Raw genomic sequence first — 18,318 nt, 5'->3', positions numbered from 1 at the left:
GCACACAAAATAGGAAATTACATTCGGACTACAGCATGCGAAAATGATACAAAGCATTGTTGGACGGACCGTCAGCACGTCGTCAGTTGGGCTTCAGTCCGGGCGGTCAAAGCCCGTCTAGAACTCCTGTTTAGCGCAGGACAGGCCCGTCAAAAAGTCCAAGTTAGGTTTCAAGCCAGGCCCCAAAAACAGTCCAAGCTAGCTCGAGCCCGGTCCGTGAAAAAGTTCCACTTTGGTCAAGCCCAGCCCGTCAAAAAGTGCCAATAGGCTCAAGTCCGGCCCGTCAAGAAACTCAGTTAAGTTAGCTCAAGTCCGGTCCGCCAGGAAGACCCTATTCAATCTCTCTCGTCCGTCCTAAATTCCCAAATTCCTAATTCCGAGCGCTGGTCGGTTGCTGGCTGCTGCTGTCTTATCTCTCTTTTCCTCTCTCCCCTTTCCCCTCCTCCGCTCTACTCTCCTCACATCCGCCTCCGTCTCCTCTGTTCTGAGTTCTGACCCACCTTTGTCTCGCTCTCTCTCCCTTCCGAGTTGATTTGAGTTGAGTTTGTCGCGTTGCGGCTCCTCGTTCCTCGTTCCTCGTTCCTCGTTCCTCCTCCTCCTGCTAGCGACGGCCGGCGGTTTTACTGCAGTTTGTTGATCGGAGAGCAGTTTCTGTTATGATCTCCGGATGCCGACCATCGGCTCTCCCCTGTGTCCCGGCTCCGCGCCAATCTGTTCATCCCACCCGGACTCGGTAACGATACCTCCGATTCTTCTTGAATTATTAGCTGGATCGTACGAATTGAGATCTTCTCTTCCTTTCTTTGCTTTGCGATGCGATGCGATGCGATGCGATGCGTTGCGATGCTCTGCTCGTTAATTTCAAGTCTTTCTCACGGTGAAAAGATTTAGCTTTTTATCTAGTTCTTTCTTTGCTTTTCTGACGGGTCTCGTCTTCTATGCCTTCGGTGTAGGGTTTCTGCTTACGATTCATATCTTTGGAATTGTTAATGTCTATCATTTTGAAAGAAATTATCTTACTCGCCGACGGTCTGATCTTGCGTGCTTAATTTGCCAACTAAGTTTTTTTTTTTTTTTTTTTTTTTTTTTTTTTTTTTTTTTTTTTTTCCATATCTGTAATAGGGAAGTTAAGAAAAATTAAGTTATACATATGTTACATATCTTGCGCATCGACATTTAGTCGGGTCACGTTGCAGCTCATGGGTTTTACCTTGTTCATGGCTGTTTTTGGATAAATACGGGAATTGGCCTATCTCTTCCTTTCTCTTCCTCCTAATTTGCATGTGTTTTGTCGATTGGACTTATATATAAATTTTGATCTCCTAGGCTAATTGTACACCACATGTTAACTGTGTGCAGGCTTCCCTGCAAGAGAAGTTAGTTTTCCAGAATCGTACCTTCATATCCAACAAGAAAGAAAGAAAGAAAGAAAAAGAAAGTAATTCTTATCATGTCTTGGATGCTTTAATGATTAGCCCTTTGTGATTGATTGGTATCAAGGATTTATGTCATAGCCTCGTCCTCTGTGGTCAAAGTTTGTGCCTCACATGTTAAATCCATAGAGGAAACTCATTGTTCTTGGCTATTTTGTAGTTTATTTACAGGATTACCCTACATGTCTAGGCCTGGTTGCCTAGTTACCTAATCAGCGGAGTACATGGATAGCAAGAGGTTAACTTTGTATGCCGAATTTTTACTTGCTGCCTACTTGCTGCCTTCTCTTAGAAGGGAACGGTGGCGAATTATAAATAGTCTTTTAAGTTCATGCACCGTGTGTATCCTCAGTTTCCTTGTGGGATAGATAACCTTAGTAGATTTTGTTCCCTTCTCTTTCATCTTTTTTCTTGGTCCTTTGTATGCTTTTTCGTAGTCTTGCATTGTAGATATTCATTCTAGCGATCACATTTCTGAAGTCTTGATTAAGCTTGCATTTTTGATGTTCTATTCCCCTTTTTATGGTGTGTCGTGTGCATGGGCATTTCTCCACTTTGCGATGCTTTTTCTTTTATTTTTTTGGGATTAACATGTTTAATCTTGGCTACATGTGGTATATGTCCTTTGTCTTTCATTTCCTATCACCCTAGGATAGATCTTTATTTTCTCATGAATTATTTGCTGTGCAGGTAATGTACGAGGAACCAATGCCCAACATAACTTCTATATTTAGTTGCAGATGTGGTTCTAATGCCGATCCTGAAGAATCCTGTTTCTACGGTTGCCACCATTTCGCTGCGAGGAAGCGGTTGAAGTTGTCCACATCTGAGTTATCTGACATGGAAGGCCTACAATTTGCAGCAGAAGTTGACGATCTTTCTGAAGGATGCAAACCTGACTTGTATAGTCATTTGTTAATCTTTTACGTTGTGCATCTCTCTCTCTCACACACTCATGCATGCACACACAGAGAGAGTCACACGCCACATAATGTACACGTTCATTAGTTGTATATTGATTTTTATTTTGTTGATTTGTCTAATCAGGTGTTCTAGTAGGTGTACCAAGGCTTGTTGTAGCTGCAATGTAATAAAGAGAACCGAATCATATGCTGCAATGCAAGAGAGTCTTCATTCTATTAACCGGAACTATGAGACTTTTGAGCCTTACGAAACGGGTTTTGTAACTACTCCAGCAAGGGGTTCTAGCGGATATGCTCAATCCTCTTCTTTGGGTGGATATATGTATGTAAATGAGCACGGGCAGATGTGCGGACCTTATATCCAACAACAGTTATATGAGGGCTTATCTACTGGGTTCTTGCCTGAAGATCTTCCAGTTTATCCTGTTGTAGATGGAAAACTAACAAATGCTGTACCTTTGAAATACCTGCAGCAAATTCCTAACCAAGGATACATTGTTCCTAGTATCTTGTCCTCTATGGCAAGTGAATCTAGTAAGATTGCAACACATTGGCCTATTCATTCGGAAACAGAGAGTCCTGCTCAGTCTTCAAATTTAGTGCCGAAACAACAATTGATGTCCTATCAAGTTGCTGCCGATGTTGCTCAAGTACAAACGGCAGATACAAGAAAGACTGACGGTAATCAGCCAGTGCTTACAGAGGTATGCTGTTCTTTTTCTAGCAAAACCTGTGCTTCAGTTGTATTTTCTGCGTTGTTTAATTATTCTAATTCTCCATCTCACAAAAGTTTATGGTCAGAAAATTGCATGATATGTTTTTGTTAATACTAATCTGATCAATGAGGTCTTTCTTGGCTCAGACCCTGCCAAGCGAAGAGTCATGCTGGATGTTTGAGGATGAGGAAGGTAGAAGACAAGGACCACATTCTATTGCAGAGCTTTGCTATTGGCATCACAGCAGCTATCTTCATGATTTGGTGATGGTAAGAGTTGATAAATCTTGTCATTTGGTGTGCTTTTCTTTGTTAATATGCACAACGACCAAGGAAATTCTGTGGGCTCTGATGTTGCAACACAATCTGGACAACATTTGTGCCATAGTTGACTTCTTGGACAGTCACACCACTTCATTAGTCTGCCCAAAATGTACATAACCAATACAATATTGTGTCAGCTATTCACAGTTATTGATGTAATATAAATTTCTGCGACTGTTGGTTTTACAAATGCTAATTGCCACCAGAACCTCTTTTAGCTGCCCTGCTGAAATTGTTATTAATCTTTGGATCCAAAGTTCATCATCTTATTTTTATCTGGTATATGAAAGCTGATAGTGTTATAATTTTTCTAGAGTTCAAACATTCTTATCTAGTGTTTAAACATTCTTTCTGTATTCATGTCTGGTAATGTTAGACATGTCTCCTCTCGTAAAGGCTCATTCACGTAATCACACAAACTTGTCTGGTACCTTGATGCCGTTTTTGAGACTCTCCCTCTATATTTTGTATATGTTTTTAGAGCTGTTGCATTATGTTTTGATGTTGGCTAGAGTTTAATTTTTCTTTCGTCATGTCTGTACATAATCCACTGGAAGCTGTTATATTTTGATGTTTTTCTTTGCCTTTGCTGACCAATTGCTCCCGTTTTTATTAGCACAACTTATCGCAGATTAGTGCTGGTGAATGTTTGTTTCCGCAACCTTTCTTCTATTATGTATTTCTGCACGAGAATTTATTTCTACACTAGGAGTACTTGGAAGACTTTTGATGCCAAGTGACAAGCTATTACTATATATAAACATAAATATGGTGTTTGGAAGATGAAACTTTTAAGTAAATTTTGTGTGCTTTAATTATCTGGAGTTAGCAGCAGTTCTTATATGCCTGATTCTTTGCTATTTTCAAGGGTTTTGTTGTTTATATTTAGGTTGCATTTTTAACTGTAACATTTTTATCTAATTCTGTTTTTCTTTTCTTTTTTCAGATTTACCATGTGAATAACAAGTTTGGACCATTTACTCTTGCTTCATTAATTGATAAGTGGAGCAGAGACATTATGGAGAATGCAGCTGAACCTGTCCATGATGATTTCAGTTCCTTAATTAGCTTTATATCCGACATATCTGAGGATATCTCTTTTCAGCTACACTCTGGCATAATGAAAGCAGCTCGACGTGTGCTAATTGATGAAATTATCAGTAGCATGATTCCTGATTTTATTGCTTTGAAGAAAACTCAGAAGAACCTTAGACCAAAGCCATCAAATCAGGTAGCCAAGGTGTGTTATTTAGATGTCAAAAGAGGCGATCCATCTTTTAAGAATAATTATTTGTGTTTCTGTGATCCTCTAATTCCGAAATGACTTGTATTTTGGTGTGTAATTTCTGTAGCTCCATAATGTTATTGAGAGGAAGTCCTACCCTGTTAGGGACAATGCTGCTATTTCCTTTCACGAGTCAAAGGAAATGAACTCATTTCAGCCAGCAGATCTGATGCCTACTGTAGTGTCCCAATGCGGTAATTTTCCCGAGCTGCTATCAGCAGCTCGGGAAATGTTCTACTATGACTCAATGAATGTTCTGTGGGATTTTGTCTTTTTAGATCCTATTGCTAGCTATTGTGAAGCCTGGCTTAAGAGAAAGCGCCGGTCTAAAGTTCCCGCTTCATCTGGTTCTGTTGTTTTCCATGGCCAAAATATGCAAAAGAAGGATGAGATGCAGTCACAGGTTGGGATATACCTTACTTTTATTCCTTACAGTTCATTTTTTTTAATATATACCTCCTTAACATCTTTTTACATTTTAGATGCCCTTGCAGATGGTTTCTGACCCAGAGAGTTCTTGCAATGACATTGATTTTCCACCAGGATTTGAACCTGGAACTCATAATCTGGAAAGTTTTTCAGAGTCTCAACCAAATTCGGAAATTGCTCCTGTTGCTGCCAGTGTTGAGACAAAATCTGTATCCCATGCCAATTTGCTTAGTGGTGCTTTAACAAAGATCCAAGGAAGTGTAGAAAATGAATTATACGTGGCAGCAAAAATATCATTGTTTAAATACTTTGAAGATGTTATTAAAGAAGAGATGACAGCTTTGTTATGTTTAACAATGGAAGGCAGTTCCAACGAGGTAAAGTTTACCAATAAAGGATTGTTTGTTGTTTGTATGTTTTGTGTTATAATTTGCTTTCTTTTGTTTTTTTTTAATATTTCTCTTTTATTCATATTCTTCCTTTTCCTGAAAAAAGCTAGCATCAAGTAATTTACCTAGTCTCTGTAAACTTAGATTCTATATGATGATGATCTGAGAAGTATAAAGTGATTGCCCTAGCAATTTATGTGATTTACTCCTGTGAAATTTTGATTGATCATGTACATCCATGTCTTTTTATGCTATTATGTAAACTTCTGCAGTTCTCTGATTCTTTTGACTTCAAACCTTGGAGGTAAGGAAATGCCCAATAGGATCAGAGAAGTATTTTATTGTGTAATTTGGATTTAAGGTAGTGTGATAGTTTTACATGCCGCTGTTTCTATGCCTATGTCTAGGCCACTTGAGGTTTGTGGATGTTGTGTGTGGCTTCTCCCATCTAGTCTTAAAAGTTCTCCTTGACAAAACCTAGATAGTGTTTGGTAATGATGCATATCAAAAGTATGAGATAATTGTCTAACTTAAATTCATTGTTACCCCATTATCTTCTAGAGTAGAGGTAATAGCCTGGATTATCATTACGTAGAATAACCATTCAGGAGCATATCACAATTTCACCCTAGCGTTGGCTTGTTTTCCATTTGGTTGCTTTGAAAATGTTTAACTTGTCCATATCTAGGTGGAATTTTCTCTTAGATCTATTACAATTTGGTGGAATAGGTAATTCTTTATCAATATGCACATTTTATCCACCCAACTGTTATCTAGTTGCTACCCCAATGTCATGCACCTGTTGTAATCGGAGGTGTTGGCTTTGTGCTGGAAAAATGAAAAACATGTGTCCTGATTAGAGAAAGTATCTCTGTTGTTGCTGAAGGTATTTTTAGAAATCTGGTTGCCAGTTGTAGGTAGATCATTAGTTGTTTTGCTGCATTTATCTGAGTTGAGCATGATTGAGAATTTCTTGTGATTGCAGGAAACAGTTGATGCTAAAGAACCTATTCATCCACTAGACTTGTCGTGTTCTCTTGAATTGGCTGCTGATACAACATCATGTTCTCCTGGTAACTGTGGATTTTTACTATTTAATATTAGGGGGTGGATTATTAGTTTCTTATTTTCTATCCCTTTTATGGCAGAGCCGCAAGATTCTTTTTCTACTTGTTATGCAAGTGCCTTTGAAAGGTTGTCTTTGCCAATGGCAACTGGGTTAGATGATGATGAAGATACCGAAGAACCACCTCCTCCCGGACTGGAAGACTTCTCTGAGTCCTTGGCGTTATTCAAGAAAAACAAGTTTCATCCTTCACAGTCAGATGAGTGTATACCAGATATTTCCAAATACATTACTGTTGCAGTCTGTCGACAAAAGTTACATGCTGAAGTTCTTAGAGCGTGGCCTCCTCTTTTTTCTGATGCCCTGCGAAAATGTTTTGCTTCATGGCGTGGTTTGAGAAGTGCTGGCTCCAACATGTCTTCTGGAATGATTAATTTAGCTGAGGTATGTTATATGGATCTTTACTCTCTTTGATGCTTGCATAGAGTTTCTATCAGTTGTCATCTTGCTATTTCTAATAACAATTATTGGAGTTCTTCCGTAGGTTCTCATTTTTACTAGTTAAGTTGCTTGCATACATTTATTTCAGGATATTACATACGCCAATCGTCAAGAGAACGCCTCTAATTCTTTTGAGATGCTGGCTGAACAAAGTAAAAAGCCTGGGCAACTGAATGATTCTGATTTGCATGATGAATCTTTGATGGTTGGAAAGTATACGTACTATAGGAAGAGAAAAATAGGCAAGAGAAAGTCTGGATCTTTATCAGCTTCTCTTCCTGCAGAGAGTGATAGACCATTAAAGAAAACCATGGAAATCTCAGGAGGTCAACAGATTTCTAAATTCATGGATAATTTGGTAGAAGTCAGGGTGAGTGGAAGCGATTCTCAAGAGTTAGGAATAAGCGAGAATAAAAACTTGTTGAATGCTGTGCTTTCTGCATCCACTTCTGCACATAGAGGGACTGATAAGTTTGCTTTAAGTTCGCAAAGAGTACAGACGAAAAGAAGGACGACTCGCAGGGTTAAAGCTAAGAATGCTCAGACGAAGAAACTTTCGGGTGCCATAAAATCGCAGAATAATATTTCTTACAATTTGATTAATGAAGTTTTCCCGTATGATAAGTTGGAAGACGTTTCACTTCTAAAAAAGGTTTCGAGTGAAGTTGACAAGTGTGCTGAAAACGATGTTTGTGATACCAGTTTACTCAAAGAGCCAGAACTGTTCTGCTCCAGTGATGTTGCAAAATGTAAGTTTTTATCTTCCATTTCTCAGTATTATATTTCTATAGGTCAGTTTCACTCAAAAAGTTTTTTTTTTTTTTTTTTTTTTTTTTTTTTTTTTTTTTTGCTTGACAGTAAAAAGGCTATCCCGTTCAAAAAGGAAAGTTGAGATTGATCAAAAAGTGATTTCTTCTGAGGTTTGTACTTTACCAACTGCAAGTTCTGCAAAGAAAAGAAAGCAAAGGCAAGCAGCAGGATGGAAGCTTAAACCTTCATCTCCATGCCCCAAATCAGATGGCTGTGCTCGAGCTTCTATCGACGGATGGCAGTGGCGAAAATGGTCGCGCAATGCGCCTGCTTCTGAGAGGGCCCGTTCAAGAAGAAAGCATGTTCTGATCCGTTATTTTGGTTCTGGGTCCAAAGAATCCAAAAGTTCCTGTGTCAAGGGTCCTTCTGCAAGAACAAACAGGGTTAAGCTGCGCAACCTTCTGGCTGCTGCTGAGGGTGCGGAGCTGTTAAAAATCAATCAGTTGAAGGTAATTGAAGTTTGCTCTGTTTAAATATTTGATTACTTTTTTATCTCTTCTTTTTTTTGACTTGCCCTTGCCCTTCTTTCTAGGCAAGAAAGAAACGTCTATGTTTTCAGAGGAGCAAGATTCATGATTGGGGACTTGTGGCTCTTGAGCCAATTGATGCAGAAGATTTCGTAATTGAATATGTAGGGGAATTAATTCGGCGTCAGGTAATTATGTTTAGGGATTTGTATAAAAATGCACAAAACTTAGTTATTTACAATTATACTCTTGTTAAATTTGAATTATATTTGTACCCCTGCGATAATTACCATTTTGAAAGATTTTTCCAAGTCAAAACTAATTCCCTTCCTGTAAATTTGATGATTTTTCCTGTTTAAGAGACGACATCTTTTTAAGAAGTTAAAATCTTTTAAAGGACATGCAATTTCAGACTTTGATTAGGGTATGCAGGCGCTTGTGCATGCATGTGCACAGATGCATAAACGCTTACGCATGTTCTGTGAAATTTTGAATGGCACGTATGGTGTGTACTCTGTCTTGAAACAAAGGGCATATAAGTAATTGTGAATTTTACTGGGATATGTATTGTAAAAAACTTTACCAAAGTATATCACTATATAGGTAAAGACCCTTATATTTAGTGTGCATTTCTTTGCACACTTCAGTTTTAAATTCTAGACAAACTCTTAGTACCGTGCTTCTTACAGATATCAGACATACGAGAGCATCAGTATGAGAAAATGGGAATTGGAAGCAGTTACCTCTTTAGGTTGGATGATGGTTATGTGGTAAGTGAGGGATTTTGATTGTACTTGTATGTTGTTCAACGTGAGTTGCTGGCATCGTGTTTACTAGTTTTACATTGTTACATCTATAATTTGCTGTGGTGTTTGAATGCTGCCTAGGTTTTGGGGAACCTTGACTAATATCTTGTTATAGATATGATTGTTTCTGATTGGTGCTTGAATGCTGTCTAGGTTGGGGGAAACTTGGCTGCTTAATATAGTAATGGCAGAAATAGAGATTGTAAAAAATTTCTATATATTCGTAGTATTCTGCAAAAATTGCAAAATTGGAAATAAAAAATGATGATAAATTACATAATTGGAAGTTAGAAGTATATTTCGTTGACTATAGTCATTCTATTGCTTTTTATGTGAAATCATCAATATGCTTCACATTTTAATGATACCTATGGGCTGTAGCAAGGTCTGTAAGCTCTTAATATACATTAATGATTTAGTAATAGAAGTTAATAAGATGTACTCCTGTTGTTCCTCCAACCTGCGGATATCAATGAAATTTGCGCTTTGGCAAGTGGTTCAGTAAAAGTTCTCATACACCAGAACTATCACGGAACAAGAAGTAGAAAATCTTTAATATGTTATTTATTACTCAAAAATATTTAAATTTAGTGAGACTAGAACTAAATTACATAGTGGCTACAGATGTTTGGCGGCTTCAGTCAAAAGAGGCTGACTTCTGGAAGTTTACACATGTTTAAGCTAGAGTAGTTTCTGAGCATTGCATTTCTATATATAGGCCAATTTTGCCACAGAATGATTTGCAGACAGGATTATGTTGTAGCTACTTCTTATTTTCTTAAAATTTCTTATAAATAACCTGCTAAACTCTTCTTTTAGGCCCTTTGTTTGTTCAATATTTTCTTTGATCTACTTCTTTGAAATATAAATCATGCAATTCTTATTATTGTTCAGTGCATAAGTTGCTTGTCAACAACTTTTCAGAGAGTTGTTTTGCTTAAATACTTGCTTTGTTAGGTGACCATCATGTGGTTATAGATTTCTCATTATATGCAGGTTGATGCGACTAAAAGAGGCGGGCTAGCAAGATTTATTAACCATTCTTGTGAGGTACTCACGTTGAACCATGCTGTAGATAATTTGTTTATGATCTATGCTTCTAGTTTATGTTTTTTCTTTCGTACTTGTCAGCCGAACTGCTATACGAAAGTTATCACTGTTGAGGGTCAGAAGAAGATATTTATTTATGCAAAGAGGCATATATCTGCCGGTGAAGAGCTGACGTACAATTACAAATTTCCTTTGGAGGAGCAAAAGATTCCATGCAACTGTGGTTCTAGAAGGTATACTAATGGATGATTGTTAATTTTGTAGGGTCTTGCATTCATTAGATTGAAACACAATCAGGAAATATAGATTTATTTTCTGCATATCTCGTATCCTGTATGGTGAATCCAAGTTTAGGTCATGCGCTTTGCCTCTCACAGTGCAGTTGCTGTATGCTAGGTTCTGATTATGCGAGAAATTTGCTAATAGTACAGTTTCAATTATATTAGCTCTATGCTAGCATATTTTGGGAGTGGAAAATACTATTATCTGTATTGAAGTACTCAAGGTGTTATGAGCCGAGCAGAGGTGCATGTTAGGATGTTAGCCAAGGCTTTTTTTGTACCCTCTCCAAAAGATTGTTTACCCACTGGGAATTCTGAACGACTTTTGGCAGCCCAAATAGTGCACATCACCCAAATTCTGGTTGAAGTGGACTTCCATACCTCCACTTTCATCAAAATGAATGGGCCCTTAACATCAATGTTTGAAAAGGCGCGCCTGAGGTGCGTGCCTTGCAATATTTAAGTTTTCAGGGATTTTTTTATTCAAGTTTTCGAGTTGTCAAGTTTTGAATTTGCATATTATACTTTAACCCGATAAGATACTTAAAAAATATTAAAAGAAATCCAAAAAAAAGTCAAGTTTTCGGATTGTTGGGTTTTGAATTTGCTTCTTATATTTTTTTTTAAACCCGATAAGATACTTAAAAATCTTGAAAGAAACCCAAAAAAACCCCTAAAAAAAATCAACCGCTCCCCTCCTCTTCTCAGTCTCTTGTTCTCCCACATCCTCTCCCTGTCAAGCATCCAACAACAGCCGTGCTAGCAGCAGGAAGCAGCGGCAACAAACCAGCGGCAGCCAGAACAAGCAACCGGCAGCAGCGTTCGCAGGACAACAAGAAGCATCAGCAGCGAAAACAGCAGTAGCGTCAGCAAGAACATCAAATTAAACTATATGCATGCGTTTTGTTTACTTTTTAATGATTATTTTGGGATTTTTTTAATGTAGAATATCAAATTAAACTAAGCTTAGTAAATGTGCGCCTCGCCTTCTTGAGGCGCGCGCCTCAGGCCGAGGCTCCAGGAGAGTCTTGCGCTTCTCCACGCCTCGCGCCTTTTCAAACGCTGCTTAACATTTACTTCACTTACGGAAATTCTAAATTTTGTATGTCATGTGTGCTAGATTGTAAGGTTCCTTCTAATGCCCTTCTGGTTTCTGTAGATGCCGTGGATCAATGAATTAGGGAGGATGCCGCATTTTGCTCAAACTATGTATGTTATATTGCTTACAGAATATGTGTTTGTTTTTTACTTCATAGTTCAGTTTCTAGTATCAATTCCACAAGTATCATTTGCAATTTTGTTAATAGTGTTCCTCTTTTGCTGTTCATTGTTCTATTCAGGCCATTTCTTATTTACCTTGTGGTTCACTGGTCATATGCTATCAATCTTCTTTGAGGTATGTTGGTATTTGTATGAACACTTTTTTTCTTTTGTCCTAGTTGTACTGCAATCTCTTTTTTTTTCTTGTTTCTTTTTTTTTGCTGGTAGCTGTAGAAATAGTAAGAATATTTTAAAGCTCAGATTATGGCTAGTTTGTTGTTGCACCAATTAAATCTCAGATTATGGCTGGTTTGTTGTTGCACCAATCAATACTTATTGGCAATTCCTGTCAGAAAATCCTCAAAGTCACCAAGGTGAATGTCTGGTGGCTTGGAGGGGTAATGTGATATATTTGATTTTTTTTATTTAATGCAAAATAATCTTTATCAAACAATACTGCTAAAATGAAACATATTATCATGATAGTTTTTGATAATAGAGAATCTACGGTGGAATGTCAAAGTATGACAAGAATATACTGCGAATAGTAATTTGATGTGTTACTTAAATTAAATGCATTAAGGTTTAGACTTTCAAATAGTTAACTAAACATACCAGGGAGTTGTAGTGAAGTAATTTGCGTCCATTTGTCCTCAAACAAGAAGATAGACAAAAGCTCTCAAGTTTTACATCTGTAGTCGTTATCACGTAATACATAGAAGTGGAAACCTCTAGTATTGAACAAATGTATATTATGATTCTAAATGCAATAGGTGAATGACACTGCAAGCTGAGATTTTATAGCTTATGAAATAATGAAATATATGATTGCAAGGTAATATGTCAATCATATTAACTTGGGGTTCTAGGTAGTAAGTGCCTACATGATACCTGCTAGCATTACATAAGCAGTCTGTCTAGATAATTTTAAGGTAGGTGCATGTATAATTTTTGCACTAATTGAGAATATTATGCAAGCAAATAACTTACAATGTTCAAGCATGTCCAATTTTCGTGGAACCAATTACCAGAAACTGTGGACTTCCCTAAATGGTTTTGCTCTTAAAAAACAGCAATTCAAAATATCTTGTTTAATTTGTCTGATGAAAAACTCAAGTGTACTTGTTATTTCTTCAACTATGTATGCTCTATTTGGGATCTTTGACATTCTTTGGGTTTTGGTGTAATTTTGATTCGAACTGTGGGATGCAATAGAAGCTTCGTGGCAAGTTGTCTTAACATCACAACTCACAAGGTACTCCTTGGTGTTTCTGTACTTGCACATTGTAAGTGGGATGGAAGAATGGAAGCTGCTGCGAGGATCTTCTATCTGTCATTTATATATGTCCTTGTATGTATATTATTGATTTATTGCTCTTCTTTTTCTTAATGTATATACTTTCTATCACTTGCCATCTCTACTCTGTTTAATGTATTTTTTTAAAAGAAAAAATTCAAGGCCTCCTAGATTTGCATATTACTACTGCTATTGTTCATCGTTATACCAAAACCTATAAACCTTGAACATGTCATTTTCTCTTAGTTAAACTATCTTCTTCTGTTTCACTATTCCAGAGGATGTATATTTGAAATCATACTCGAATCATTAGAATGAACAAACATGAAATAGGAAATTAGCCTATTACTCGGAAGAAATTAATCTCCGTTTAGTAGTATGAGATGGGCCAGAATACTACACGACTAGTAAATAATATTACCTGTTTTTATTTGGATTGGATTTCAGCTTATGTTCCCTAGAAAAATGGCAATTGAATTTGTAACTACGTGATAAAACCTATGCGCCCTAAAATTATCATGGTTTCTCTCTATGACTAGAGATGCTTTTCAACATATTAATTCAGTGTATTAACTAAATATTGATAATTAAACAAAAAAAAGGAAATAAAACTGGAAAAAACATACATAATTGGTTTATTGAGAGGGGCCTGGTAAAAATTTTGCCCTTAAAATCTTTGCATGGTAGGCTAGATGATTATTCCTTTAGTTTATCTATCTGTTGGACATCTTCGCATGTTGATGCTATCTCTCTTCATTGCTTGTGATGCTAGAAAACATTCACTTCTGTGCCCTTTGGTCCTCTCTTCGGTCTATTCAGCTTCTGATTTGATACCATATTTCTAAGTTTGTTATCTTTTGGAATTTAAATGGTTATTCTTTTGGATATACAAGAACCAAGAAAAAGAAATAAGAAAAAGAAAAACAATGGATCACAGAAAGCTCTCTTAGCTTTTCCCAGGTTTTTTGTATCACTACATGATATGAGCATAGGCTTCTAGTAAATTTTCAGAAACTATTAGCACAGATGTGAATTAGGATCTGATTGTTTGAAATTTTTGTTGTTTCAGGGTACTGCACTATTCAGAATGGCTAATTGTCTATACAGCAATATTCTTTGATTTTTTCTGTAGCGGATGAGTTCTCTGCCAACAAGGTTAATAGTTTGTCTTGTCTTTTTCAAATCTTGTTTTTTTTAAAAAATTTGAAAATCTTGTACAGGCACACGCCAAATTCATTCGTTTATTAATATATATAAACAGAAATCTCCGAGTGTTGGCACTTTAAAGTACACTTAGGTTTTTTTCCCCAATGTTTGATTAGTTAGCGCTATATAGGATGCTTTAATGGAAGCTGTGGGAGATGAATGTACGTTATTTACTTTACTGGGAAGCATTTATGGGGGCCTTGAAATTAGGATGCGAAATTCTGTGGTTTCAAGGCCCATACGGGGTTGCCTTATTATATAATTTTTGCTTCTTATGCCCTTTTGGATTTTACTTTTGTAAATAACAGTTTTCACTTGATAAAACTTTGTTTGATTACACTTAGTTTTTTATATGTTTTGAGAAGTTCTATGTGATGGCGTCATCCATGGGTGACAGGTAGTTTGCAATCTGTGTGCTTATGGCAAAAACTGAGCATACTTCTGTATTTTGTTGTTCAAAGAAGATGAAGCGGACTAACAGCAATAAGAATGGAGAAGTCTATTTACGAATGCACTTTATTGTATAGAATTTGTTCAGAAAAACCAAAAAAAGGGAAACCGTAAGAAAATGAGGTGTGTTTTTACTTCATTGTGGACATAACATAGTAAGCTGTGAAAGGGATTGGCTGTATTGGTCAATTTACTTTAGAACTAAGAGAATAACCCATCAAAGTTGGGCGGTAGACCATGGTCATACACATGGCATTATTCCAATTCTTTTCCCTTGATGATTTAGTCTTGAAGTCTTTGGCTTTTCGAAGTTGTAGCCAAGCATAGTAGTGGTTGTAACTGCTGGTTCCAAAATGCCTTGAATACTCGGCTACTCCAAAAGTATGAAAGACATATGGCTTAAAGGATACTGTTTGAAAGATTAAGTTGTTATGTGCTATGCTGTTTCATCCCTAAATGATCAACCCTGAGGAATTAAAAAAGAAAAGGAAAAAGCTATAAGAATTTGTTGCAAGAAACAGATATCATGTCAGTTTGATTCGCTTCTGTGATCCAGATTCTGGTTTTTTATCTGCAGGTGACCTGTTCAATGTCTGACCATATAAGGGACCTCTAAGAAAAGATGGTTTACTTCTCCAATTCTATTGGCTGTGCGAGTCTATGTTAGTACAATTATTTTATTTTCTCTGGGTTGTTTTTGTTGTTGCCTCCGTTTTGTTAAGTGAAATAGCATTGTGGATATTTAGCTGATAACTTGAACTTATTTATCATGGGAATATCTTTTAGTTTCCTTGCTTTTATTACTCGTTAATGTTTTATTTATGGAGGCACTCCTATCCTTGCAGGTGTCCTATTTATTGGATGGGCATCCAAGTCGCAGTGAATGTGCATGGTATGTGTTTCATTTTTTGGCTTTCCCCATCCCCTTATCACCCAAATTCCTTGAAAAGAAAAATTGGATTAAAAACATGCCCTTTTCTCTCCTTTTTTTTTGTTTTTGAAAAAAAAGAGGTCCAATTAAGTAAAGCGCAGAAAATCCCTATTTAAGTTGGAAATCAACAGTAGCAGCTATGCTGAAGCCAGTGAGGTTAAAAAAAGGACACTTGCTAATATTCTATATGGGTTCTATTGTGATTAGAGGGGATGATATGCCTTCAAAGAATCCTTTGCCATTGGCTTTAACAGTTAACATCACATTAACCCGTTCACATTAAGAAAAGTGCACATGGTTGATGTAATGTTCAGCCGATAGAGAGGGGGACACACAAAATCCCCCACTTGGATATATATAGCTCTTTTCTAGTGGCTGTGCAGCAGTAATCAGTTTTCTAAGCAAGTCATGAAAAGCCAACTATTTTAGTCTTAACTTTCAAAATGGCTTCTCCCCGCCTAGCTTTCATGATAGCTTCTATCGGAAGTATTCACTTCAAAAATTGTACGATCAGGATCTTGTGCTATGGTAGAAAGCTGAAGTGAGGCGTAGGCTCCAACATGGAGTTTGGTTATTGAAGGAAACTATTAGGGGTGATTATATTTTATTTTATTTTATTTTTATTTTTATTTTATTGAAGTGTTTAGGGCATTATTAAAGAAAGCTTGCCAAAAACAAAAAAGTTTCATTCAAACAGCACCAAACCCTACTCTCCACTTTCACTATCTTGCAACGCAGTGGTTATAGGTATGTTGGTGCTGCCAACGTGTGGAGTCGCCTACTAGGAAATTGAGATAAACGAATGTTCCTGGCGTATTATTGTTCATACATAAAGCAGAGGAAAATACTGAAACAAAACGACAGAAACCTCAATCACATTTTGCCACGATCAAATGAGGTTTGATGTCCTCCACCTGGGACTTTATTGGCTAATCATTATAATTTAAAGTGTTTTCACACATTTTAAGTTGGTAGTAATTCATGCTAAAGTATCGTCATTTGTGCGAAGTCCTGTGAATTGGTTAGATGTGTCTCGAATTATGGGGTCTAAGAAATTTTTTTTTTTCTAGTTCTATTTTGTTTTTGTTCAGCCTATTTATATAAGCCGAGATTATTCCTAATCGCATTGGGTTTGAGTATTTTACGAAATTATTTTTAAATCTTACTGATGATTATATTTCTAGTCGTCTTGGGGTTTTAGTCAAACCAGCATTATTTTTAGTTTTAAAATGAAGCTAATTCAAATCTAATGGAGATTTAGTTATTTTTATAAATATAGCTACTTTCTCACAAATTTGCGGGTGCAGCATATTTATAACATTTTGGAGGAGAGAGAGCATTCCGTGTGTTTTTAGAGTTAAGATTTTCTGAAAAAGGCATTCGTTTATATTCTATTTATAATTGAAGTCTTTGTTATGTCTTCACCCGTCTTCGTCTGAGGACGCAGGCTAATGGTCTGGCCACGTAAATTTTTGTATAATTTATTCTTTTTTTCCCCTTAGTTCTCTTTCTTTGTCCACATCCGGCAAACTAGAAATTTTTTTTTTTTCTTTTTGTTGTAACAAATCGTACTTAAGGAGTAACACCGGCCTACTATTGTTTACGCATGAATAAGGCCAGCTTAATATAAAGTAATTTCCTTCTACCAGTGGGGGATTATGGTAATTACAGTTTGTCCCTAAATTAGGTCTGAACATTACTTCCATCGGCTACCATGGCAAGAACGAGCAGATCTGCTACCCTGCTGCATTGCTCCAAATGCCCCTTTATTCTAGCTCATGTAGAAGAAGGTTCTATTAGGTGGCGTGATTTAATAGGTTAGCAGCAGTTTATCAGTGCGCTCAGCAATCAGTTGGAAATTTTGGATGAGATGGCCTTGTCTTACTGCTCTGGTTATGACTGACTGCCTAGCTCTTTATTGTTTGGACCTGTAATCACCGACCTCAACTCAGATGGAAGAGTGTTGGATTTGCCGGGGGGTTATAAGATACTCTGCAAGTCCTTGATCGCCGGTTCGATTCCGGCAGGTCGGCATGCCGTCCTAACAAGTAGCTCTTGCTTTTATTTCAATGCACAGGGGTTGATGGAGGCTGTTTTCTTTCTTTTCTTTTTTAAATGACATGACAAATGGATTTTCATGGCGAGGGGTACCATAATATGATCATTTTTGAAGAGTTGATTCTAATCGCATTGTAGAATTGGATATCCCTCTGCATATATATACCCCTGGTTCTTTCGACATGCCCTTGTCATGGACTTCCTGAAGTGCGTAATCAAGCAAGGCGGGCTTTACTGCTATACATAATATGAGAGTGATTCTCAAGAAAAAGCTGGTCACTTCCGTTCGCGCCTACGAGGGGTTATGGGTACTGTTTAACTTGCCACATTTTTTTAGGACTCGGTGAACTAATTTCTCTTTTATGACCATGGTCATATTTATTTCTTTCAAGCATATGCCTCGTGAAAAGGCCAATGAACTTGTTTTTGTGATCCAAGAGATCCCTCTGTACTTGTTGATGGCTTACTATGGTTGTCATTTATAAACCGGCAAACTTAGCATTACGCAAATAGCGTTGGCAATATTCTCCAAGCTGAGAATTGTATATATTTCGGCTCAATTATTGCAAAATCAGAGGTACCAAATGAAAGAAAGAATGCTTAACCCACGGTGTAATCTTAATTTTTATAAAATATA

At 37.0% G+C, this 18,318-nt stretch overlaps 1 protein-coding gene across 18 annotated transcripts; it reads left to right on the top strand.

Annotated features, from left to right (window-relative positions):
- LOC109711838 (histone-lysine N-methyltransferase ATXR7) lies at positions 355 to 18,191 on the top strand. Of its 18 annotated transcripts, none has more exons than XM_020235128.1 (22): positions 355 to 733; positions 2,124 to 2,335; positions 2,481 to 3,060; positions 3,219 to 3,341; positions 4,342 to 4,635; positions 4,748 to 5,083; positions 5,163 to 5,486; positions 6,484 to 6,571; positions 6,647 to 7,008; positions 7,154 to 7,814; positions 7,924 to 8,324; positions 8,408 to 8,530; positions 9,032 to 9,112; positions 10,145 to 10,198; positions 10,280 to 10,431; positions 11,639 to 11,688; positions 11,820 to 11,875; positions 12,955 to 13,090; positions 14,106 to 14,191; positions 15,270 to 15,354; positions 15,538 to 15,584; positions 17,820 to 18,191. In XM_020235128.1, the coding sequence occupies exons 1-16, from the start codon at positions 668 to 670 to the stop codon at positions 11,658 to 11,660; spliced, it is 3,879 nt and encodes a 1,292-aa protein (XP_020090717.1). In that variant the 5' UTR covers positions 355 to 667; the 3' UTR covers positions 11,661 to 11,688; positions 11,820 to 11,875; positions 12,955 to 13,090; positions 14,106 to 14,191; positions 15,270 to 15,354; positions 15,538 to 15,584; positions 17,820 to 18,191. The 18 variants fall into 18 exon arrangements, with proteins under 18 accessions (XP_020090717.1, XP_020090714.1, XP_020090712.1 ...); XM_020235125.1 differs by having other exon boundaries at positions 17,701 to 18,191; XM_020235123.1 differs by having other exon boundaries at positions 17,311 to 18,191.

Source organism: Ananas comosus, linkage group 6, assembly GCF_001540865.1.
Source record: "Ananas comosus cultivar F153 linkage group 6, ASM154086v1, whole genome shotgun sequence".
Lineage (NCBI taxonomy): Eukaryota > Viridiplantae > Streptophyta > Magnoliopsida > Poales > Bromeliaceae > Ananas > Ananas comosus.
Note: the sequence above shows the minus strand (reverse complement) of the source record. Positions and strands in the feature narration are given on the sequence as shown.